We start from the raw sequence: 19,489 nt of genomic DNA on the forward strand, positions 1-19,489 counted from the left end.
ATGCAGTGCATGTACATTTGATTCATGAAATATGGTACAGAATAATGCTATGATACATTAAAGAGGAGATATGCGAAATTACAAATCAACATATTCAAAGAGCCAGCCAATGCGCCAGGAACCATACATCATGATCAACATGAGTTAAGAGATAATCATTATTGCTCAAGCATCTTCAGCATTTGCTTCAGGCGTAGCCTCCGCGGTAATGGCTAGCCCAGTCTTGTCTTCATTGAAGGAGACGCGGGCGGTCTGACCTGCGGTGACCTCGCCCCGGATAATCTTATCGGCCAATTTGTTGCCAATCTGCTTGGCAATGAGGCGGTTGAGAGGACGAGCACCATACTTAGGGTCATAGCCCTTCTCACAAAGCCAGTCCTTAATCTCGTCATCGACATTGAGGATCATCCGTCGGTCATCAAGCCTCGACTGGAGCTCCTTGATTCTGATATCAACAATGTCTCTCAGAGCTTCGCGGGACAGTCTCTTGAAGATGATGAACTCGTCAATACGGTTGAGAAATTCTGGTGGATAGGCAGACTGCACGACGTCCATGACCGATTTCTTGACCTCGGGAGAAAGGTCTGAGCTTCCTGTATCCTTGGAAGAGTAGGACGGGTCCGCTCCCACAAGGATATTAGCACCAAGGTTGGAAGTAAGAACAATGAGGGTGTTTCTGAAGTCAACCTTGTGGCCTTGAGCATCCGTCAAGAAACCTTCATCAAGAACCTGCAACAAAAGAGCGGAAATGTCACGATGAGCCTTTTCGAACTCATCAAAGAGCAGCACCGCGTACGGCTTGCGTCGGACAGCCTCTGTCAGCTGACCAGCATCATCGTATCCCACATAACCAGCAGGAGAACCGATCAGCCGACTGATGGTGTGCTTCTCTTGGAACTCGCTCATATCGAACCGTACCACGGCGGTTTCGGTCGAAAACAAGAACTCGGCCATCTTCTTACAAAGTTCTGTCTTTCCAACACCGGTAGGGCCAAGGAACATGAACGAGGCTAGAGGGCGGTTCTCTCCACTAAGGCCGGCTCGTTGCATACGAACTGCATTAGCGACTGCAGAAAGCGCCTCGTCCTGCCCACGCACGGACTGACGTAGAGTGTCCTCCATGCGAATGAGTTTTTCAACTTCGCCAGCCATGAGCTTGTTGACGGGGATACCAGTTGTCCGCGATACAACATTTCCGATGTCATCAGCGGTCACCGAGTCGTGGATCAGGCTAGAGGACGTGCCCGCAGTCCGCTCATCGCCTTCTTTGGGTAGCTTGGCTTCAAGACTGGGGATAGTCGCGTATCTCAGTTCTCCAGCCTTTGCAAAGTTCCCTTCTCTCTGTGCCTGTTCCAACTCGAATCGAGCGCGCTCGAGCTCTTCCTTGGTGCGTTTGAGTTCCTCGATCTCAGCCTTCTCCTTTTCCCAGATCTTGGTCAGCCTTTCGGCTTCCTCCTGCTTTGCTTTTAGGTCTTCCTGTAACTTCTCGCGTCTTTCACGGCTGCTGACGTCGGTTTCTTTTCGAAGAGACTCCAGTTCAATCTGGATTGTTGTAATGTCGCGGTCCAGTTCTCTGATCACATCAGGCTTTGACTCCTGTTGCAATCGCAAGGCCGAAGCGGCTTCATCGACCAAGTCAATGGCTTTATCTGGCAGGAAACGATCGGTAATGTAGCGGTTGCTGTACGTGGCGGCTGCCACCAGTGCGCCGTCTGTGATCCGTACACCATGGTGGACTTCGTATTTATTCTTGATACCGCGGAGAATGGAGATTGTCGCAGCAACCGAGGGTTCGCCAACCTGGATCGGCTGGAAACGTCTGGCTAGGGCCACATCTTTCTCGATCAAGCGGTACTCGTTGAGGGTAGTGGCTCCGCAGCATTGCAGATCTCCTCTCGACAAGGCTGGTTTCAAGAGGTTGCTAGCATCGATGCTACCTTCAGCCTTACCCAGCCCGAGCAAAGTGTGCAATTCATCAATGAAGAGGATGACGCCGCCTTGCGCCTCCTCAACCTCCTTGAGGACCGACTTCAGACGTTCCTCGAAATCTCCTCTGAATTTGGCACCGGCGATGAGGGATCCCAGGTCCAGGGAGATGACACGCTTGTCCTTGATGCTTTCTGGGACATCTCCCTGAACAATGCGCTGGGCCAGACCCTCCAAGACAGCGGTTTTACCAGTTCCTGCAGCTCCGATAAGGACGGGGTTGTTCTTCGTGCGCCTGGAGAGGACCTGGATGGTGCGATGAATCTCAGCATCTCGCCCAATGACTGGGTCCAGTTTGCCGGCTTTAGCCTTAGCAGTGAGATCGACACCAAATTGTTCCAATGCAGACTTCTCGGGTTCGCCCCCCAGGTTCATCCGATGCGTGCCTCCGGGGGGATGAGGTCGGCCATTGGCGTAAGTGCGGAAGGGTGTTGTTGATCGAGGACTAGAGAGATTGCTTGATAAGGATGGTAGTAATCGGGTGCGACGTAATAAAGCTTGGGATGGTTGAAGGATCCGGTTCGATGACGATAAAGTGAAAGGTCGGAGCAACCGACCGCGGGATAGCTGTAGTCTTGCCGACATGGTCGCGATCAGACCGTGTAGGGGTTGTAAAGCTTGGAGCAAGCTTCAATTGTGGTTCAGCAACTGTAGATATATCAGGATTGCACGAATTCGAATATAATCAGAGCTGGCGCATTGTCATGGCTATATAGCCGGTTGTCTCCCCAGCGTCGCGAGGCTTCTCGAAGGCTCCACCTGGTTGAGGGCGCGAGGGACGGTGAGTGGCGGAAGCTCTCCGAATTGGGTCTCGCCGCGGTTCTTTCAAGCTCTCGAATCCGGCACCGTTCCCAGTCACGTGCAGCTCCAGAAGGAGGGGCGCTGTGGGCGTCGCCAAATTTTCGACCTCTCAGAGCCCGCTGGTGAAAAATTACTTCAGAACACCTTTTCCCCCCCTCCTTTCCTTCTCCTCTCCTCCCTCTTCCTATTTATTCCTTACTTTTCCTCCCCCTCCTTTTTTCTTCTTCTTCTTACACTCTTCTCTTCACATACACATACATACCTTCACAATGGGTTTCACTGACTTCGTTTCCGACGCCGGCCTCACCCGTATGTCTCTCCCTGTTTCTTTTTCTTTCCCTTTCTGTCTCTTTTTGTTTCTAGCAGTCACTAATGGTGCCCCTCAGTCGCCAACAACTACCTGGCTTCCCGGAGCTACATTGTTGGGTAAGGCACTCTTGATATGATGTTTACCCCTCCTTGCCCCTCCTGTTGAAAGGTCTTTTCCTCGTTTGTATGATGAAAACAAATTGGTCCGTGTTTATGAGGCGGCTTAAGACCCCGCTGCAAGATTACACAACAATGCGAGCAATCGCGCTTCTGATCACTTGGAAAACCTTTTCTTTTTCTGCGTTTGCTTGAATCTATTTTGCACTCGTCGCTAGTTGTTGAATCAGTTTTGATGAACTTTAGCTGACTTGGATTGAAGCGATGCTCCCTCCCAGGCCGATGTCGTGACCTTCAAGGCTTTCAGCGGCGCCCCTGACGCCGAGAAGTACCCCCACGTCGCTCGCTGGTACAAGAACATTGCTTCTTACGAGTCTGAGTTCGCCACTCTCCCTGGCGATGCCTCCCAGGCCTACACCACCTACGGCCCTGAGTCCACTGAGCTCCCCACCAACCCCAAGGACAAGCCCGCTGAGGATGACGACATGGACCTCTTCGGCTCCGATGAGGATGAGGAGGAGGACCCCGAGGTCGTCAAGGAGCGTGAGGCTCGTCTTGCTGAGTACAAGAAGAAGAAGGAGGCCAAGGGCCCCAAGCCCGCTGCTAAGTCCATCGTGACTCTCGAGGTCAAGCCTTGGGGTAAGTTCTACTTGCCGGTCTGAGACGAAGAAGCAGTCACTAATTCAATGATGCAGATGATGAGACCAACCTTGAGGAGATGGAGGCCAACGTCCGTGCCATTGAGAAGGACGGTCTCGTCTGGGGTGCTTCCAAGTTCGTTACCGTTGGTTTCGGTATCAAGAAGCTCCAGATCAACCTTGTCGTTGAGGACGAGAAGATCTCCCTGGACGAGCTCCAGCAGGAGATCGAGGAGGACGAGGACCACGTCCAGTCCACCGATATCGTAAGTTTCAATGCTTTACAGACTTCATGCAATTGATACTAACATTACTCTACAGGCTGCTATGCAGAAGCTGTAAATGATTGTTGATGAACTAAACCCTTTGGTGTGACGAAGTACTATTTATGTTATTCCACGGGAATTTACTGTCATGACCTCAATATAGCCGACTAAGTCGGCATGACGAATAATAAAAAAATCCAAAAATTATACCCATTCATTTTGATGATTGTAACATGTTCTTGTATTGCACGTAGTCTTACCCCTCAATCAGTACCCCTCATCAACAGAACTACGGTAGATAGCTGCAAGCTAGCTGCGACCCAGTGGCGAGCTAAACAGGAGAGGTAACTTCAAGGTTAGGCCAATGCTGCCCAATATCGTGGGGCCGCCAACCTTAGACGCTGCAAAGGGTGGGTGAGCACTGTGCACTGCAGTGACTGCATCTGCCGTCTCCCCGGTCTCCCGTAACAAACCACCACCGCCGATCCATACGACAGCTTCTACCAGCCCAGCACCGCATAACCTCCCACTAATCCACTCACCACCGCGCCCCCCACACTCAACAACTGAAGCACATACCAAAGGAAAATGGGATTCCTCTCCCGCCTCCTCACACTCATTGGCCTGGTGCTCCTCGCCCACGCGTACGTGAATCCCACCTCCCTCCCTCCCTCCCTCCCATCCGCCGCACAACCAGCTCTACCTACACGGAATCTACCCCATCCCCAACACTACGAATCAACCACTCACCCACACAATTAAACTCACTGACATAAATAAAGCGGCTACTCCGCCCACGAACAAACCCTGCTAACAAGCAGCACCCGCACGCACCTCATCACACCATCGAGCCCGTTGAGCCCGTCGTCATCGACAACAGCAAAAGCAACAGCAAACCCCCTCCTTCCCGCAGACATCATCATCGAAGCCCTCGTGTCCCTGGTCATCGTCTCCGCGGGCCTTGTCCTCGGTACCGAGCAGCTTAAGCCTATTAGTTGGAGTGAGTGGGCGGGGCAGATCGAGCGGGAGGGGAAGGCGCGCCATCCGTATCGGCGGTTGGAGGAACGGTATGGGTTCTGGGATGTTAGGGTATGTGATCTTTCTCTGTTTCTTGGGGCTTGGGGAGGGTATACTTGGGGGGCTCAGGGACGCTGGCTAATCTCTGTATACTGTTCACAGACGAAGAGGAAGGAGTTTGCGGATTGGATAAGAGGGGATGGGATGGGGAAGGTTGGGGAGTGAGTTTTGTCTGTCGGTTAAAATTATCTGGTTCTGAGAGGGTGGTGGTTTGGTATGGCCATTGGTATGGGGGTTTTTTTGGGTGGAATGAGACGGGAGTGGTTGTATATTATCATGATTGATTCTCTGGTAGTGTAATTGAGGATTGAGGGTTCATGTTTGGAGGTCTCTTCGGGGGTTGGAGTTGGGGTTACTAGCTAGTGGTAGGATGGTGTGTCGATGTTAGTCTGTCAGTCGTGCTGTATGTCTCTGGCAAGACTCAGCAAGGACCTTTCTACTGATTCGATTTCTACTGCTTCGAGGGTAGTAGAAGTAGGCAAGGCTGGATACGAGTATATATCCACCCGTTACTCCCGAGGTAGGAGTCTAACTACTACTACACCCCAAGCCAACGACACCCGTTTGCAAGATAATGAAACACTCATGATAAACTCAAACTTAAGCCAACAGCTACCTAAACACCCGTGGTTTCATCATGATGAACAGGGTTCATGTTTCATTCCGAGGGTAAAAACGTGTTGAACGTATCAACACCAGCTGAGAACCGGTGGTCTACGCGCGCTCTTTTCGTGAAGCTGCAACGCATCGAGGTTCCACTTGAGTCGAGCGACGATCAGGTCATGACGTGCAGCAGTGCTCGTGGCTGGTCATCTAGGGTTCGGTTGTTTGGAAGATTTTCGTGAGGGTCTATGTCTCGTACGATGAACAGTGCGAGGAATGATACTCGGTGATATGCAGCTTTATGGATTCGAGTAGCGGGTTTAGAATGGGGCTTGGATTTGAGTCTGATGTTCAATGGACCGGACATATAGCTTTGGGGGGGGATGCGGAAAGGCAGACGGAGGGTTGACGAGTGATGCATTTGCGGTCAATGGTTTGTAGGTTTGGATGTACTGAGATGGAGACATACTCCACAAACATGGTATAGTCACACCGAGAGTGTTGTCGATTAAGTTCCTACGCAGTAAACATACTTCATTCGCCCAGCTCTTGACTACGAGAAGATTATCTCCCTTTGCACCGTCTAATTGACTGATCAGTGGAAGGACCATTGTGGTATAGCAATCAAGCACGTCGAGAACTGAAGCGAACGTTCAAGTGCAACATCAAGGAATTGAATGCAATTCCATTCCTATACTTCCGTACATCCGCCGAGAGCTCAAGAAGCAAAGTTCACGGGGCAAGAGAGCTACCCTCTAGTGTCATGGCTTGAACCAAGCTGGGCTGCTAGCAGCCCATCCAGGGTGCAGTAGATGGAGATCTGGACCACTTTTATTCGTATCCTCAGACGGACAGAAGGAAACCTATCCAATTGAGTTTATGGTCAAGCCTTGTGATTTAGGCTGAGTGGGACAGTTCATTGCGGATGAGAAAATAAGCGCAGTCCGTCCAAGACGGCACGGCGGTCGAACAAGCGTGGTCGGGCGCTGCTCGCCTAAGACATATCACGATAATATGGGGTCGCTGTTACGGGGAGGTATGGGGAAAAGAGAACAAGCGAGCAGAAAGTTTAAAGGAGAGATCATACAGTAGTGGGTTATTGGAAGACCGAGACAGCAACGATGCCATAACTGTTCCGAAGGTGAAGTTGAGAGGGAGATGGGCAAATGAGTGCTGTCAATAGTAAGGGAAAGAAGTACGGATCGTAGTTTTCTCGGACAGCTTCGAGCAGAGGCCTCCAGGTCGCTTTCCACAGTCTAAGCTCGAACCCAAGGTCGATTGGGCAAAATGACCTCTTGCCCATTCGCGCGATTGAGTTGCCCACATCGATTGGCTGTCGGCCGCCCAAGCGCAAATTAGTCCAATCTAGCGACTTCCAGCGGAAAAGGCGCTCCACCGCAGTCCTGGGGTATCACAGGGCAGTCACCATCCGCATCCACCGAAATGAGCGGGATGAGACAAGGGTGGATGGGATGGAGAAGCACTTGTCGGCAATCCCAATACTAAGTAAGATATGAAGTACTAAAGCAGAATTGCAACCGTCCTTGCCATGGCGTATCGTCTATTGTGTCCTGTCCCTTAGCCACTCCCATTACAAGGCCGAGAATTAGACACTGGGAGCATGCTTACTCCTGTAAGGGCTTCCTTGCATCGAGCGGGCAATGTGATTTGCCTTGCCGGAGATTTTGTCACCCCTGATACGACCGTACCTTACGGTAGACTGTTCTGGCCCTAGTGGTCTCGAAATGGCGGATCGACGACAAGTTCTTGGGCAATGGGCAGACGACAGGCCACACTAGCTGTTTCAGTCGGTTGAGAGTTGAGAAGGAGCTGCTGTTCTGCCCTTGGCACCCCGGTTTGGGGGTCAGACTCATTTCCTTTCTGCTCCTTGGCCTTCTCCATGCTCTGGGCTGGAATCCTTAGATTCCTCTATCGATGTCAAAGGCTGAGACAGTTGAGTTGCAGCAATCTGCCTTGTGCGCCCTTTCTCAAGGGATCGTAATGATCTTACGTCAGGGTTGAGCGCGCGGATTGAGGGGATGATGCGTCTTTTCAATGGTCGTTACGTGGACCGCGTCAGTGGCAGCCACCCTTGGGAGGGTAAGTTTGGTAAATTCGGATCAGGCTCATGGCTTGTGATGCTGAAGAGATTCCAACTTAGTCACCGGACGCCGTGTTAATTAACTAGTAAGTTACGGAGCGTGGTGTGCCGGCTGAAGCACAAGGTATGAATGGACTTTACTCCCTGCGATCTCACCACACCCACCCGAAGGAGAGGAGAGAATCAAAGAGGGGCGGACAACCCATCGTCGGCTAGACCCGTGTTGTGGTCCACGGATACAAGTGGCCGTTGGTGGATTAATCGAGAGGTTGGTTGTTGAATCGTGAGGTACAGTGACTGGATTTCGGATAAAACCGTTCACAATGCATGCAGATGAGGTGTACAGTAGTTAGAGAGATGGCTGGGTAGGTGGTTCCCATCCATATCGGCCCATGCGGCCACCTTGAGTGCATGTTGTGGGTAAGATGCTTGTTGTTGTCCTCGTAAGGATTCAGCATGTGCTTTGTCGAGGGTGGAAAGTTTGATCGAGGGTCTTTCAAATAGGAAGCTTAATATTCGGGGGCTATGCACCGCGGCACCGCCAGTAACCATGAAAAGGAAACGAAGAGATTACTATTCTTATAAAAGTACTTTTTGAATTGATTTGTTTGATTGAATATTTATGTTTTTATTTTTGTTTGTGAGGTCGCATCTTAGATCGGCAGGCCAAGCCTTCAATTGGCGGGGCGAGACGGGCGATGGAAAAGGCGGCGTCCTGCAGTGACCGCCAAAAATAGCAGAGGCATACGCAAACCTCCTTCCTGCCGTGGTTCGTATATGAATTTTCCCATGCAAATTGGCCCAGACAGCGTGACCCTTTCTGGCTTTCTGGCCTTCTGGCCTTTGGTCCTTCTGTCCCGTGTTGGCAGTCGTTTTAGTCAACTTACCCCCACCCTAATCTGCTGATGGTGTGTTTAATGTGTGAGGGCAACTAGACTTGGCATTGGTTGCCCGAGACAGTAGTACGTACTCTGTTTCGCCCGCCTCCCCTGCCATGACCACTAGATGGACCACAACAATAATTCAACCATGAGGCTATGAGATGAGTTGAGCAGTAAAGTAAAAAGAACGATCCAGTTGGGGCCTCTGTCGTCCTTGGCCCGAGTGGATCCCACCACTTTCCCTTGCCACTAGTAGGAGGTGCAGACACCGGCCGGGGCAGGGCTGATGCGAGAAAAGTAAGAAAGAAAGAAATATGAATTATTCATTCATTGTCTTACTGGGATGGCACTTGGCCTGCCTGCGTTCTCCCCTGCCTCAAGTCTATTTAAGGGATGCCCCTGCGCCTGTCATCCTCTCTGTCCCTTTTTCTTTCCCAAGTGATATAAAGTAACCCCCACGGTCGTTTCCTTCCCAAGGCCTCATCCATTCGCTTCGATCGCTGCCTGCTTCTCAAGACATTCGCTTGTGACCTCAAATCGATCCTCCGACTTTGCGATCGCCTCCACACAACTCCACCAAATCAACCCACCTCTCAGTATCACAATGCGTTCCTCCATCCTCTTGATTGCTTTCGGCGCTCTCGCCGCTGCCCAGTCCTCCGCTGCTGTGGTAAGTACCATCGATAACAGCCAACAGTCAACAACCAACATGGTCTAACATGACCCTAGGCTCCCTCTCAGCCCGCTATGACCTCCCAGCCTGTCATCCCCACCTCCCAAGGCTCTCTCCCCGCCGGTGCTTCGAGCGCTGTCATCGGCTCCAGCGCTGTTGCTTCCTCCTTCTCGAGTGTCAAGACCAAGACTGCCACCGCTAAGACCGAGTCTTCCACCTCCACCAAGACCTCCTCGTCCTCCGAGGCCAGTGGCTCCAAGAGCACTAGCACCTCTGAGGGTGCCGGTGTCCCTCTCGCCACCATGGCTCCTATGGGCCTGTCTATGGTCGCCGGTGCTGCCATCGCTGCCCTTCTGTAAATGGACCCTCGCGACTACCTTCCTCATCGATGGTCAAAGACCTCTCGCCTCGAACCGACCCAGCTGTCGAGTCTCAACCTCTGTCTGCGGTCGTCAACTTAGACGAACTGAGATCGAAAGGAAATCCGAATATGCAACGGTTCCTGGTCGGAGGAACTTGCATTGTTGGAAAGGAAGGCTGTTTTTTTGATCACTTTTCATTCCCCCTTTTGTTTGCTGTCAAGGCCGATGTTTGTTCACCAAAGTTGCATGACTGCGGCGTACATAAGAGCTTTTGATTCTTTTGTAGTAATTTTTAATTGCTTAACGAGGACATGGTAAATACACAAGACGATTCTCACCGAGCAGGCTTTGGCCAATTGTACACTCTCGCACTTGTATCTATATCGTGTCTTCATTGGGATGGATCAGAAGGAAAGAAAAGTTGAAGTTATCCAGTGGTGCTACTACTGTAGGCTTGAGCGACTCTAACAGGATGAGCTTGTTGGACCACCTCGATGACTAGCCCAAATATACAGAACCTGGGGCAGTGGTGTTGTGGTGGTATAGTTACTTGAAGTCGTCAAAATAGTCAATGCCGCTTGGATCGGTAGTTCAATTGATAGTTAATTTGATTATGGAGAGCCTCCACTTGTAAAGTGGTCCGTCCTCTGCCCCTAATCCACCGAGTCACTCAATTACACTTCCTAAAACGCGCTGAGCACGCGAGAACCACGTGACTCATCGATATGCGCGTTGTTTGGATCCCCCATTAGGATTAGTGCCCGGCCGTCAGCTTCACATCATCAAAACAAACCGGGACGTCGCTGGAGTGACTGTTAGCTTCTATCTATGCAAGGTAACAAAATACGAGTATCCGGTGTCACGAATCCCCAAATCCCCAAATCCTCAGACAATTCCCCGAACGAGAGACTGGAGAACTCCACTCCCAAAGTTCCAGACACCAGCGACACCTTGCGCTTCGACACCTGACTCTCACTTTCAGCTCGCTCTCTTCTTTTCCCCTTCGTCGGATCAGCTTCCCTACCTTGACTAATCGAATTGTGATCGTCCTTGAGCAAGCCACACACCGAGCAGGCAGGATGGTGAGTTTGCACTGCATTGCCAACCGAGCCAATTGAATGTCTACTGTGAGAACTGTCCATGAACTAATTCTGACAACAGGTATCAGCGAGCATCCGCCGCCTCGCAGCGGATCATGCCGCACTGCACGAGGAACTGCCACCAAACTACCTCTTCCCTCCAGACGATGCCACCGCCGACGATTTGACACAATTCACAGCTCTGCTGGCTGGTCCACAGGGCACACCTTACTCGCAAGGACTATGGCGACTTCATCTGAAGATGCCTGAGGACTACCCCAAGAGTCCTCCGAAGGCGACGTTCAAGACTCGCATCTGGCACCCCAATGTGGAAGAGTTGACGGGCGCCGTCTGCGTGGATACTCTGAAGCGAGATTGGAAACCTTCGCTGACGTTAAAGGATGTGCTGATAGTAAGCTACTTCTCCCTTCCCTTTGATACAGTACCGGAGTCCGGATTGCTGACCAACCCTCTCCACAAATGCATAGACGATATCCTGCCTTCTCATCTACCCGAATCCCGACTCCGCACTGAACTCCGCATCCGGCTCCCTCCTCCAGGAGAATTACGAAGCCTTCGCCCGTCAAGCCAAGCTGATGACATCGATCCATGCCCCCGTTCCCGACGATCTCAAGAACGCTGTCGCCGAAGCGAGGCTACGGGGTGAAGACGCCGGCACAACCATCCCTGTCGAGCAGGAGGAATCCCGCACGCTGAGACCGCGCAAAGGCACCAGAGTCACGTCAGTGACGATGAAGAAGCGGACGACTCGCAAGACCAGCGCGAGGACCACGCCGGAATCAGAACCCAATACAACCACCCCAACAATCCCAGCCGCTGTACCACCACCGCTGTCAAACCACCCCGAACCCCTCAAGCCATCGATATCCCTCACAACCGGCCACCCTCTTGCCCGCCATGAAAAGGACCAACACCAGCAACCGCAACCAGCCGCCAACAACATCAACGAAGAAGAAGAGGGGGATGAGTCCCTCTCTGACTCCGAGTCCTCCACCAACGCCAGCAAAGAGAACGATCCCTCTCTATCCCCCTCCCCAGTGCGCCTCGCCCCACCCTCTACCTTCCGCAAGAACATCCACGGGAAACGTCCTCTCTCGGTCCTAACACTACCCCTGGAAATGGACGACGACCCAAGCACACCATCACCAGCAGACCTCGAAGATGATAACAATAACAATACACCATCCACCTCAGACCAAAACATCGCCGCCAACCACCAACCAAGAGCAACAACCTCTCCCCCATCTTCCCCCTCCTCATCCTCATCCTCCTCCCCAACCTCCTACTACTATACCACCAAGACAAGAACCACCCCTCTCCCAACCACCACAAGAAACCACCAAGAAACAGACCAATCACTATCCCCCCAACAACCGCGCAGCAAATCCCCCAAACTCTCCATCCCGAAACGAGGCGGCTCGCCCATAAAAGGCATCAACGCCTCCGGCCGCATCCGCGATGATTTCACCACAACAACGGCAACAGCAGCAGGATCCGACCTCCAAATCTTCGAAGACCCATCCTCATCCGACAAGGAAGAAGCGGAAGAAGCCCGCCGCCGTCGCAGCGGCGAGGGTAAGGAGAACCCTCTAGCCAAGAATCTCGCTTCCTCCTCAGCAATAACATCCCTACAACGCGCATCCCCTCCCCCTCCGCTCTCCTCCGCCGCCCTGGGTCCTCCAAGCGCGACGACATCCCGACGAGCCGTCTCGGCGTGTCTCCCGTCCGGCTCGAAACCCCTTCGATCATCCATGCCGCTGGGCGCGAGGAAGGTCTCGGCGTCGGCAGGTGGGACGGCGAAGAAGGCGAAGCCGCGGATTGGGATTCGGAGGTTGTGAAAGTTGGCGTTACGTGTCGTGTCGTGTCGTGTTATGTCCTTGGACGTCAGTTGGTGTCATGAGGATGGCTTATATCTCCTCAACCCTTCGACTTGCTTTAGTTACTCTGTTCTGTGATCAGCAAGCAAGCAAGCAGCAAGCAAGCATCATGTGTATCGCGTAAAATCGGGTGTTGTGTTGTGTGTGTATCCCTCCATTGCTTAGATCTTACTGTGTGGACTCATGGAATCCTTCGGATTTGCTATTCTTTTGTTTGGGTCTGGGTCTGGGATGGATTTGGTCTTGATTGGGTTTCTTTTTAACCTGGTTCTCATGTTAAGAGTTTAGGGATTTCACAAATCCTCAGTTCGGACGGGCGGCATCTACAAGACTGCCGTAGAAGGTGATCGGCTTGTAAGATGCATTATTAGACTTCTTAGCTTTTACTGTCCATGGTTATCTGAGCGTTACGTTTACACTTCTTACTCGCGTTGAACCAATTTCTTGGCTACGTTTTTTACCATTTGATCCCAGGGTAATGCAGTCCGAAACGTGCTGATAGAAACTATGCAAGATCTAATAATGAATTCACAAATTTTGCCGAGACAATCGCGCTTGACTGGCTTTCGATCTGGCCAAAATAATCCCCCCTTTTGTCACGTCACATCGGATCAGACATCTAGCCCTTTGGATCGTCATGATCGGTAACCTTTAAAATAAAATTCCATCATATCGGCTGTTCACACTTCAGCTTCCTCCAGTCGGTCACCAAGCTCCAGTCAAACTTACCCCTATCATCCAGGGGTAGCTTTCAACATTATAAGAGAGAACAAAGAAAGACGCTAGGCTGATTAAAGCTATACTACCACGAGCAAGAGGTGGTGTCCGGTGCAACTCGTGACTGGATCAATCAAACCGCACGGTCACCATCAGACAACCACCCTAACGCTAAGCAAAGGCCAAATCTGTACTGTAAACATGTAGAACACATCCAGAGAAGACATATCATATACCGGCCCCCATTTACAGTGCGTAGGGATTAACGGAGCGAATAGTGAGGCATCTGTATATATATTAGCTTGAAGGACTCGACTAGAACTGTTCATGAGGGAGGACTTACGGTGGGCTCTTGCTCAAGTCAGTCTTCAAGATGATGGGTATACGAGACATCTCGGTGACATCCTGGATGTACTCTCCATCCTCCTCTCGGAGCTTGAATAACTGCATATACTTCTCCTTGTTGGTCAACTTAGCCTCAGGAGCATCGCCGCTGATGGTCGCAATCTTGGGATCAGAACGTGTCCGGTGAGGTGCCTGAGGAAGGTGGCCATTGCGAGTGGGTGAAGGTGGCATGCTCTGGGTGGAGCGGTCGACGGCGGAGTTCAAGGAGACACCGGCAGCCATCTCGGTGACTTCGGAAACGTCGTCATCATCGTCAAACAAAGCGTCGACATCATCATGCGACATGGTGCCGGTCTCAGTCTGTCGCCGGATAGCCTCTTCACGTTCGCGAGCACGCTCCCGTGCAGCCTCCGCTTCGCGCGCAGCAGCAGCAGCTTGAGCCGCGCGAGAGTTGGCAGGCTTCGGCCGCTCGTCCTCAGGAACATAAGCCGAGGATGGCACTCCTTTCTCCCAGTATAGCTCCAACACACGCGATTCCTTGCGGTACTCAGCCTTCTTCAAGGGCAGCTGGTCACAGTGAACACGCTTCTCAAATCCATATTCTGGAATAAGAACATCGAAGGCAGACTCATAGACGCAGAGGACAATACCCTCGCTGATGAGATCGCCACCATGCTCTTGACGGATCTTGTCCATACTTCTGCAGGCTTCGATATGGACGCTCTGCTCCTGAGCGTTGTGTGCCGAATCCTTCTTGTTGTTGCAGAGATCGGCAGTCTTGTTCAAGGACTCGAGGTCCTCCGACAGCTCAATAGTACCGTTGGACAGAACAGCCTCCAGCTGGCGATGGACGAGCATATCCGCATAACGGCGAGACGGGTTGGTAAAGTGTGTATATACAGGCAGGTTGAGTGTATAGTGCTGGCGCTGGTCGTCGAGTACACTACCAGCGACGTAGTACTTGGCACGTTGCATTGACTTCATGAGAAGCGTTTCCATACCCTGTTCTTGTCAGTATTGAGGGTTTTTCTTTATGACAAATAGGGACGGGGAATGTCCTGACCTTGCGCAAATCGTCATCTTGAACCTTGCAGAGACTACTCTGCAGGGTTCCGCTGCTGGTTGGATCCAAACCGAACCCGAGTCTGTTCATGCGTTCCACGAAAAGTTGAAGGCGGCGAGCATTGGGCGGGGTCTGGCGACGGAGGAAGGCCCTGTCAGGCAAAGCAGTGGCCAAACGACGAGCGACCAAGGAATCGGCTTTGAAGCTGAGTTCTTCGACCATCTCGCGGACAGGAGAGGAATCGAAAATGTTACCCTCAACCGGCACGTTCTCGTCGTCAAGCTGGTACAGAAGACGAAGAGGAGGGATTTGAGAAACCCGGTTACCGAGCCTGGCCTCCTTGAATCTGGAAGTGACAGCCTATCCGCACGGAAACACCGTTAGCTTAACCAGGACTGGAATGTATGTTGTGGATCAGTATCACGCAATCACTTACATAGAGGGCTCTAACTGTGTCGGCGGTGATGCCCGGAGCGGCAACGTTTGATTCTCCTTGAAGGAGAGAGTTTGCTTCCTCATAGCTGAGGCGGCCGGAGCTCTTGATGATCGCCTTACCGATCCACACATCATCATCGATAGCACCTGTTTCCGGGTTGGCTTTGAGAACAACACTGACAGTCAACCGATCTTCGCCTGGCAGCAAGGCGCACAGCTCAGTGGACACCCGAGTAGGAAGCATGTTCACAATTCGGTTCATGAGATAAACAGCCGTGCCTCGCTTCTTGGCCTCCCGATCAACCAGGGAGTTGGCTTTGACGAAATGAGCAATATCCGTGACGTGAATACCAATCTCCACCTTTCCATCCGCAAGGGGCTTGATGTGGTACGCATTGTCCATCTGCTTGGCACCACTGGGATTCATGGTGAAGGTCGTCTCCTGACGGAAGTCCCGACGGGAGGCGAGCAGAGCATCGCCCTCGCTGGCAACCGACCAGTCTTCCCAGCCGATGCTCTTGAGAACAGCGTCGGAGAATTCATCCCCACCGAAGTTGTTGTCCCGCAGCAGAGCTTCCGTCTCCACCTTCAAGTCGCCCATTTCGCCAAGTTGTTCGACAAGAGTTCCGAAGGGGTGCAGCGAAGTGATGGGCCACCGCTTGATGCAAGCAACAAAGATTCGGTTTGCGTAATCCTGGTGTTTCTCAACAAAGTCTCGAGGAGCTTGTTCAGTTGGGATAGCAATCAGAGGAACCCGTTTATCCGTGGGCTTGAACCAAACAATCTTGGGCTTATCCTGCTGGCGGTCTTGCTGTTGACGGCCGTGACCACCATCTCTGGCTAGCCGCTCGGCCTCCTGCTTCTCCTTCGTCGCCTGGCTACTGGGACGAAGAAGGCCCAATGTTCCCGAGAACATTTGCCCCGCAATACGCTCAATAACGGCGACGATGTGTCCCGCATAGAGGGGCTTCTGTTCGTCACTGATCTCATCTTCCTCAACCAAGAGAAGACTCTGACCCTCAACCTCAACATCATCATTCTTCTTTTGGGTGGGTCGCTGACGGAGACTGCCACGGCGACGGATACTGCCGTCGGGACCAACTTCCTGGCGATCACCGTTGGCGCCGGAATCAGAACGAGACAGCTTGTCGTTTCCAGCATTGCTGCCGGAACGGGCGTCTGTGATGTCCTTGCGCTTCTTCTTTTCCTCCTTTTCTTTTTTCTGAGCCCACACCTCATCGACATCCAAAAGCTCGACTGCGACATAATCACCCTCGAGGGCACGGTTGCGGTCCTTGCTTCCACAGATGAAGATATCGGCATCCAAGTCTGGAGTGGTGACGTATGCGTCAGAACGATTCTTCTTGTTCACACGAAGGATACCAGCCACCAGCTGGCCATTGCTCAGCAGGGCAGGTAGGTTTGCCTGAGGCAAGTAGGGAGTGAACAGAGTCTTCCGCTGTTGCTGTTGCTGCTGCTGCTGCTGCTGCTGAGCAGAAAGCTGCGGCGGAGCATGCTGACTGGCTTGAAGACCGAGCCCCTGGCCGCTGAGCTGTCCATTCTGCTGCATAGCCTGGAGCTGCGCCAATTGCAGCGGGTTCAATTGTTGTTGGTTGGCGAACATCTGCGGAGCCATCATCACCTGACCCTGGGGCAGTTGGATGAGCTGGGGCTGCGCAGGGTATTGGAACTGTCCGATGGAGCCGATCGACTGATTCATAGACGCACGAGCACGGTGCCCGGGCTGGAAGCCACTGCCCTGTTGTCCGAAGGTCTTCTGTTGATCCTGGCCCTGAGCTTGATTGTTAGGCTGGCGCCAGTTACTATCGAAATTCCTCGATCCAGACCGAGCGTGACCGGGCTGACTGCCACGACGTTGATTATCAGAGCTGCTGTCATTGGAAGCAGGGAACTGAAAGCCACCAGCGCCGCGACCCGACAGAGAGCCTCGATTGCCACCGACGGCCATCGACTGACTGCGACCATGACCACCAGCACGAATGTTACCAGCCCGATGCATACCCAAGCCCTGGGGAGCCTGGGTGGCGGGAGGGGTGGACTTGCCGTCCGAGCCCTGCGCACCATCGGAGGGATCGCCAGAGGGGCCAGGGAACTGGAAACCGGATGCTGTCCTCTTCTGCTGGGCAAGCTCGGCGGCCTTTTTAGCTTCAGGGAGTGCAAGCGAATGACGTCTCTGATGACCACCACCACCACCACCAGGAGGGCCTCTCTGGCTACGTCCGTGACCTCCATTCTCATTCTTTGGCTGGTGGCTCTGTTGTTGGTTATATTCCGAGTACCCCGAAGCTCCCGAGGATGGCGCCGGGGGAGGTCCCATTCCTAAGCCAGGAAGGGCCGACTGGTTGCGTCGGTGCGAATGCTGGGTAGGGGGGTTCAATCCGACACCGAGTTGTTGCTGGGCTAGTTGCGGAAATTGGAAGGCATTGATCTGCGGGGAAACTCCTCCCATGGAAGCCCCGCCTTGGAGAGAGGGAGAGAATGCCGAAACCTGGCCCAGCTGTTGTGGTTGTAAAAGACCCATGTTGACGTATTGCTGATGTGTAGCTGCGATCTGTTGTTGCTGCTGTTGGAGCAGCTCAATCTGTTGCTGAATTGCCAATTGTTCCACTATGGTGACGGGAAACGTGAGTCAGGTTCTACCACCGACGGAATGATGACAGTTGATGAAGAATGGAACCGAAGAAAGAAATGCAGAGAGAACTTACTCATGAGAGGGGTCAGCTCTGAGGGGCTTCTTCTGTGGGCAATGTGAAGCTTGCGCCCCGCGGGGCCGGGGACACCGGATTGTCCCTGTTGGTCCATCTTTTCAGATGAATGGATCACCGGTTATATTGTCTGTAGAGAAAAGCGTCTGTAAAGAATCGGCCCGCTGTGGCGATGAGAGAGTGTTCAAAGCGATGGACTGACGCTTGTTGTGAGCGAATAGGGGTGGGGAGGAAAGCCGATCGGAAGCAGTCTAGAACAACGACTAGGAGGATGTTGCAGTAAACTAGAGAGGAGAACGATAGGTCAGTAGAGCTGAGAGAAAGAGCATTACGAGGAGAGAATCCCCAGATGGGACGGCGGTGCAGACAAAGGAAAAGGGTTAGGTGGTGAGAAAAGAGGCGGAAGGAGGGGGGAGGGGGCGGAGGGGGGAAGCTTCTGTGGGCAAACGGGAAGCTGCGATTACCCCATACCAAAAGTGACATCAACCAAGGTACAGCTAGAAGGGAAGCGAGGCGAACCGGGGAGAGAATGTGGAGGCAACAGAACCCAATCCGACCAGAGGAAGATTGAGGAATGAAGAAGCAGTTCTGACTAGCTCAAGAGCTGAAGGCTTACCTGTTTTAAAGATTGTCCAACTTCTGTGGGGAAGGTTTTCAGATGGATGCGAATGATCCTGGGGGGAGAATTTGCTTTCGCACTTCTCCTTAATTTTTTTTTTGCACGGGAGCGGGAGACAGCCGGTGAACTTCAAGCACGAGAAGCGGTGACCCGGCGGAACTGATGAAAGGAGCAGGAAGGACCAAGAAACCAAAGAAGCAAAACCAATATATTCAGAGAGAAAGCAAGGTTGCGATGGGGGAAAGGACACCGTGCGGGGCCCGATGAGGGACAGGGCCTCGATTGACGGCAGGAACCGAAAGAGAGAGAGAGAGAAGCTCGATTAGTCGAGCGGGAGGGAAAGGGTGAATTGTATTTTTAGAGGGGGTTTGTTGGAGTTTAAGTAGAAGAAAGAGAGAGAAAGAGAGAAAACTGGAGAAGGGGAAGCAGAAGAAGAAGAAGAGAAAGAAGAGGAAGAGGGAGGGGGGAAGAGAAAGGGAAAGGGAAAGGGAAGAGACCGAGTTCAAGCGGACGTTTGGGAGCTATCGTCGGTCAACCCCAAACTGCCATTCAGAGCAGCCAAAGGAGAGAGTGGAGTTGATCCCCTTCTGCCAGATATCTGACTTGCATATATTATTTTTCCCTCTGCAATTGGTAAGAGCTCGGTTGTCTTCTTGCTTCTCCAGTGAACAGTAGTTCCTCTCGACAAGTGGAATTGATGTGGTCCGTTGAGATGATGGCACGGAAGAGAACGGAGTCTCTTCTCTATTTAGTGGCAGAAAAAGGGGGGGGGGGGGGGGGACAGTCAGTCAAG

The 19,489-nt window shown here is 52.4% G+C and overlaps 6 protein-coding genes across 6 annotated transcripts; 4 read left to right on the plus strand and 2 right to left on the minus strand.

The window, feature by feature from the left end:
• Position 1: 1 nt before the first annotated feature.
• On the minus strand, positions 2 to 2,740 carry hsp78 (chaperone ATPase HSP78). Its single transcript, XM_025695546.1, has one exon. It carries the CDS (start codon positions 2,569 to 2,571, stop codon positions 166 to 168), a length of 2,406 nt encoding a protein of 801 aa, XP_025549666.1. The 5' UTR covers positions 2,572 to 2,740; the 3' UTR covers positions 2 to 165.
• A 199-nt stretch (positions 2,741 to 2,939) lies between these two features.
• On the plus strand, positions 2,940 to 4,329 carry BO97DRAFT_394343 (translation elongation factor 1 subunit beta). The gene is made up of 5 exons (XM_025693970.1): positions 2,940 to 3,096; positions 3,174 to 3,213; positions 3,476 to 3,852; positions 3,909 to 4,117; positions 4,173 to 4,329. Exons 1-5 carry the CDS (start codon positions 3,057 to 3,059, stop codon positions 4,191 to 4,193), a joined length of 687 nt encoding a protein of 228 aa, XP_025549667.1. The 5' UTR covers positions 2,940 to 3,056; the 3' UTR covers positions 4,194 to 4,329.
• A 274-nt stretch (positions 4,330 to 4,603) lies between these two features.
• BO97DRAFT_394344 (membrane magnesium transporter family protein) lies at positions 4,604 to 5,714 on the plus strand. The gene is made up of 3 exons (XM_025693971.1): positions 4,604 to 4,761; positions 4,900 to 5,206; positions 5,297 to 5,714. Exons 1-3 carry the CDS (start codon positions 4,706 to 4,708, stop codon positions 5,357 to 5,359), a joined length of 426 nt encoding a protein of 141 aa, XP_025549668.1. The 5' UTR covers positions 4,604 to 4,705; the 3' UTR covers positions 5,360 to 5,714.
• Positions 5,715 to 9,383: 3,669 nt separating this feature from the next.
• Positions 9,384 to 9,811, plus strand: BO97DRAFT_416040 (putative GPI anchored protein; the record flags this gene model as incomplete). The annotated part of the gene is made up of 2 exons (XM_025696421.1): positions 9,384 to 9,449; positions 9,509 to 9,811. The coding sequence occupies 2 exons, from the start codon at positions 9,384 to 9,386 to the stop codon at positions 9,809 to 9,811; spliced, it is 369 nt and encodes a 122-aa protein (XP_025549669.1).
• An 863-nt stretch (positions 9,812 to 10,674) lies between these two features.
• On the plus strand, positions 10,675 to 12,752 carry BO97DRAFT_394347 (putative ubiquitin conjugating enzyme E2; the record flags this gene model as incomplete). Its single annotated transcript, XM_025693972.1, has 4 exons — positions 10,675 to 10,896; positions 10,976 to 11,305; positions 11,382 to 11,732; positions 11,820 to 12,752. Exons 1-4 carry the CDS (start codon positions 10,894 to 10,896, stop codon positions 12,750 to 12,752), a joined length of 1,617 nt encoding a protein of 538 aa, XP_025549670.1. The 5' UTR covers positions 10,675 to 10,893.
• Positions 12,753 to 13,754: 1,002 nt separating this feature from the next.
• Positions 13,755 to 18,174, minus strand: ssdA (mRNA-binding translational repressor SSD1; the record flags this gene model as incomplete). Its single annotated transcript, XM_025696422.1, has 5 exons — positions 13,755 to 13,794; positions 13,852 to 14,855; positions 14,917 to 15,276; positions 15,353 to 17,979; positions 18,078 to 18,174. 5 exons carry the CDS (start codon positions 18,172 to 18,174, stop codon positions 13,755 to 13,757), a joined length of 4,128 nt encoding a protein of 1,375 aa, XP_025549671.1.
• Positions 18,175 to 19,489: the final 1,315 nt, after the last annotated feature.

This window comes from Aspergillus homomorphus, assembly GCF_003184865.1.
Source record: "Aspergillus homomorphus CBS 101889 unplaced genomic scaffold BO97scaffold_29, whole genome shotgun sequence".
Lineage (NCBI taxonomy): Eukaryota > Fungi > Ascomycota > Eurotiomycetes > Eurotiales > Aspergillaceae > Aspergillus > Aspergillus homomorphus.

What these genes read in the sequence shown, in the direction of transcription:
- hsp78 (XM_025695546.1), bottom strand. Translation starts at nt 2,571, where the DNA reads ATGTCGGCAAGACTACAGCTATCCCGCGGTCGGTTGCTCCGACCTTTC.
- BO97DRAFT_394343 (XM_025693970.1), top strand. Translation starts at nt 3,057, where the DNA reads ATGGGTTTCACTGACTTCGTTTCCGACGCCGGCCTCACCC. An exon ending in TCTCGAGGTCAAGCCTTGGG is followed by an intron (nt 3,853 to 3,908) that starts GTAAGTTCTACT and finishes TCAATGATGCAG; the next exon opens with ATGATGAGACCAACCTTGAG. An exon ending in ACGTCCAGTCCACCGATATC is followed by an intron (nt 4,118 to 4,172) that starts GTAAGTTTCAAT and finishes ATTACTCTACAG; the next exon opens with GCTGCTATGCAGAAGCTGTA.
- BO97DRAFT_394344 (XM_025693971.1), top strand. Translation starts at nt 4,706, where the DNA reads ATGGGATTCCTCTCCCGCCTCCTCACACTCATTGGCCTGGTGCTCCTC. An exon ending in CTGGTGCTCCTCGCCCACGC is followed by an intron (nt 4,762 to 4,899) that starts GTACGTGAATCC and finishes ACATAAATAAAG; the next exon opens with CGGCTACTCCGCCCACGAAC. An exon ending in ATGGGTTCTGGGATGTTAGG is followed by an intron (nt 5,207 to 5,296) that starts GTATGTGATCTT and finishes TACTGTTCACAG; the next exon opens with ACGAAGAGGAAGGAGTTTGC.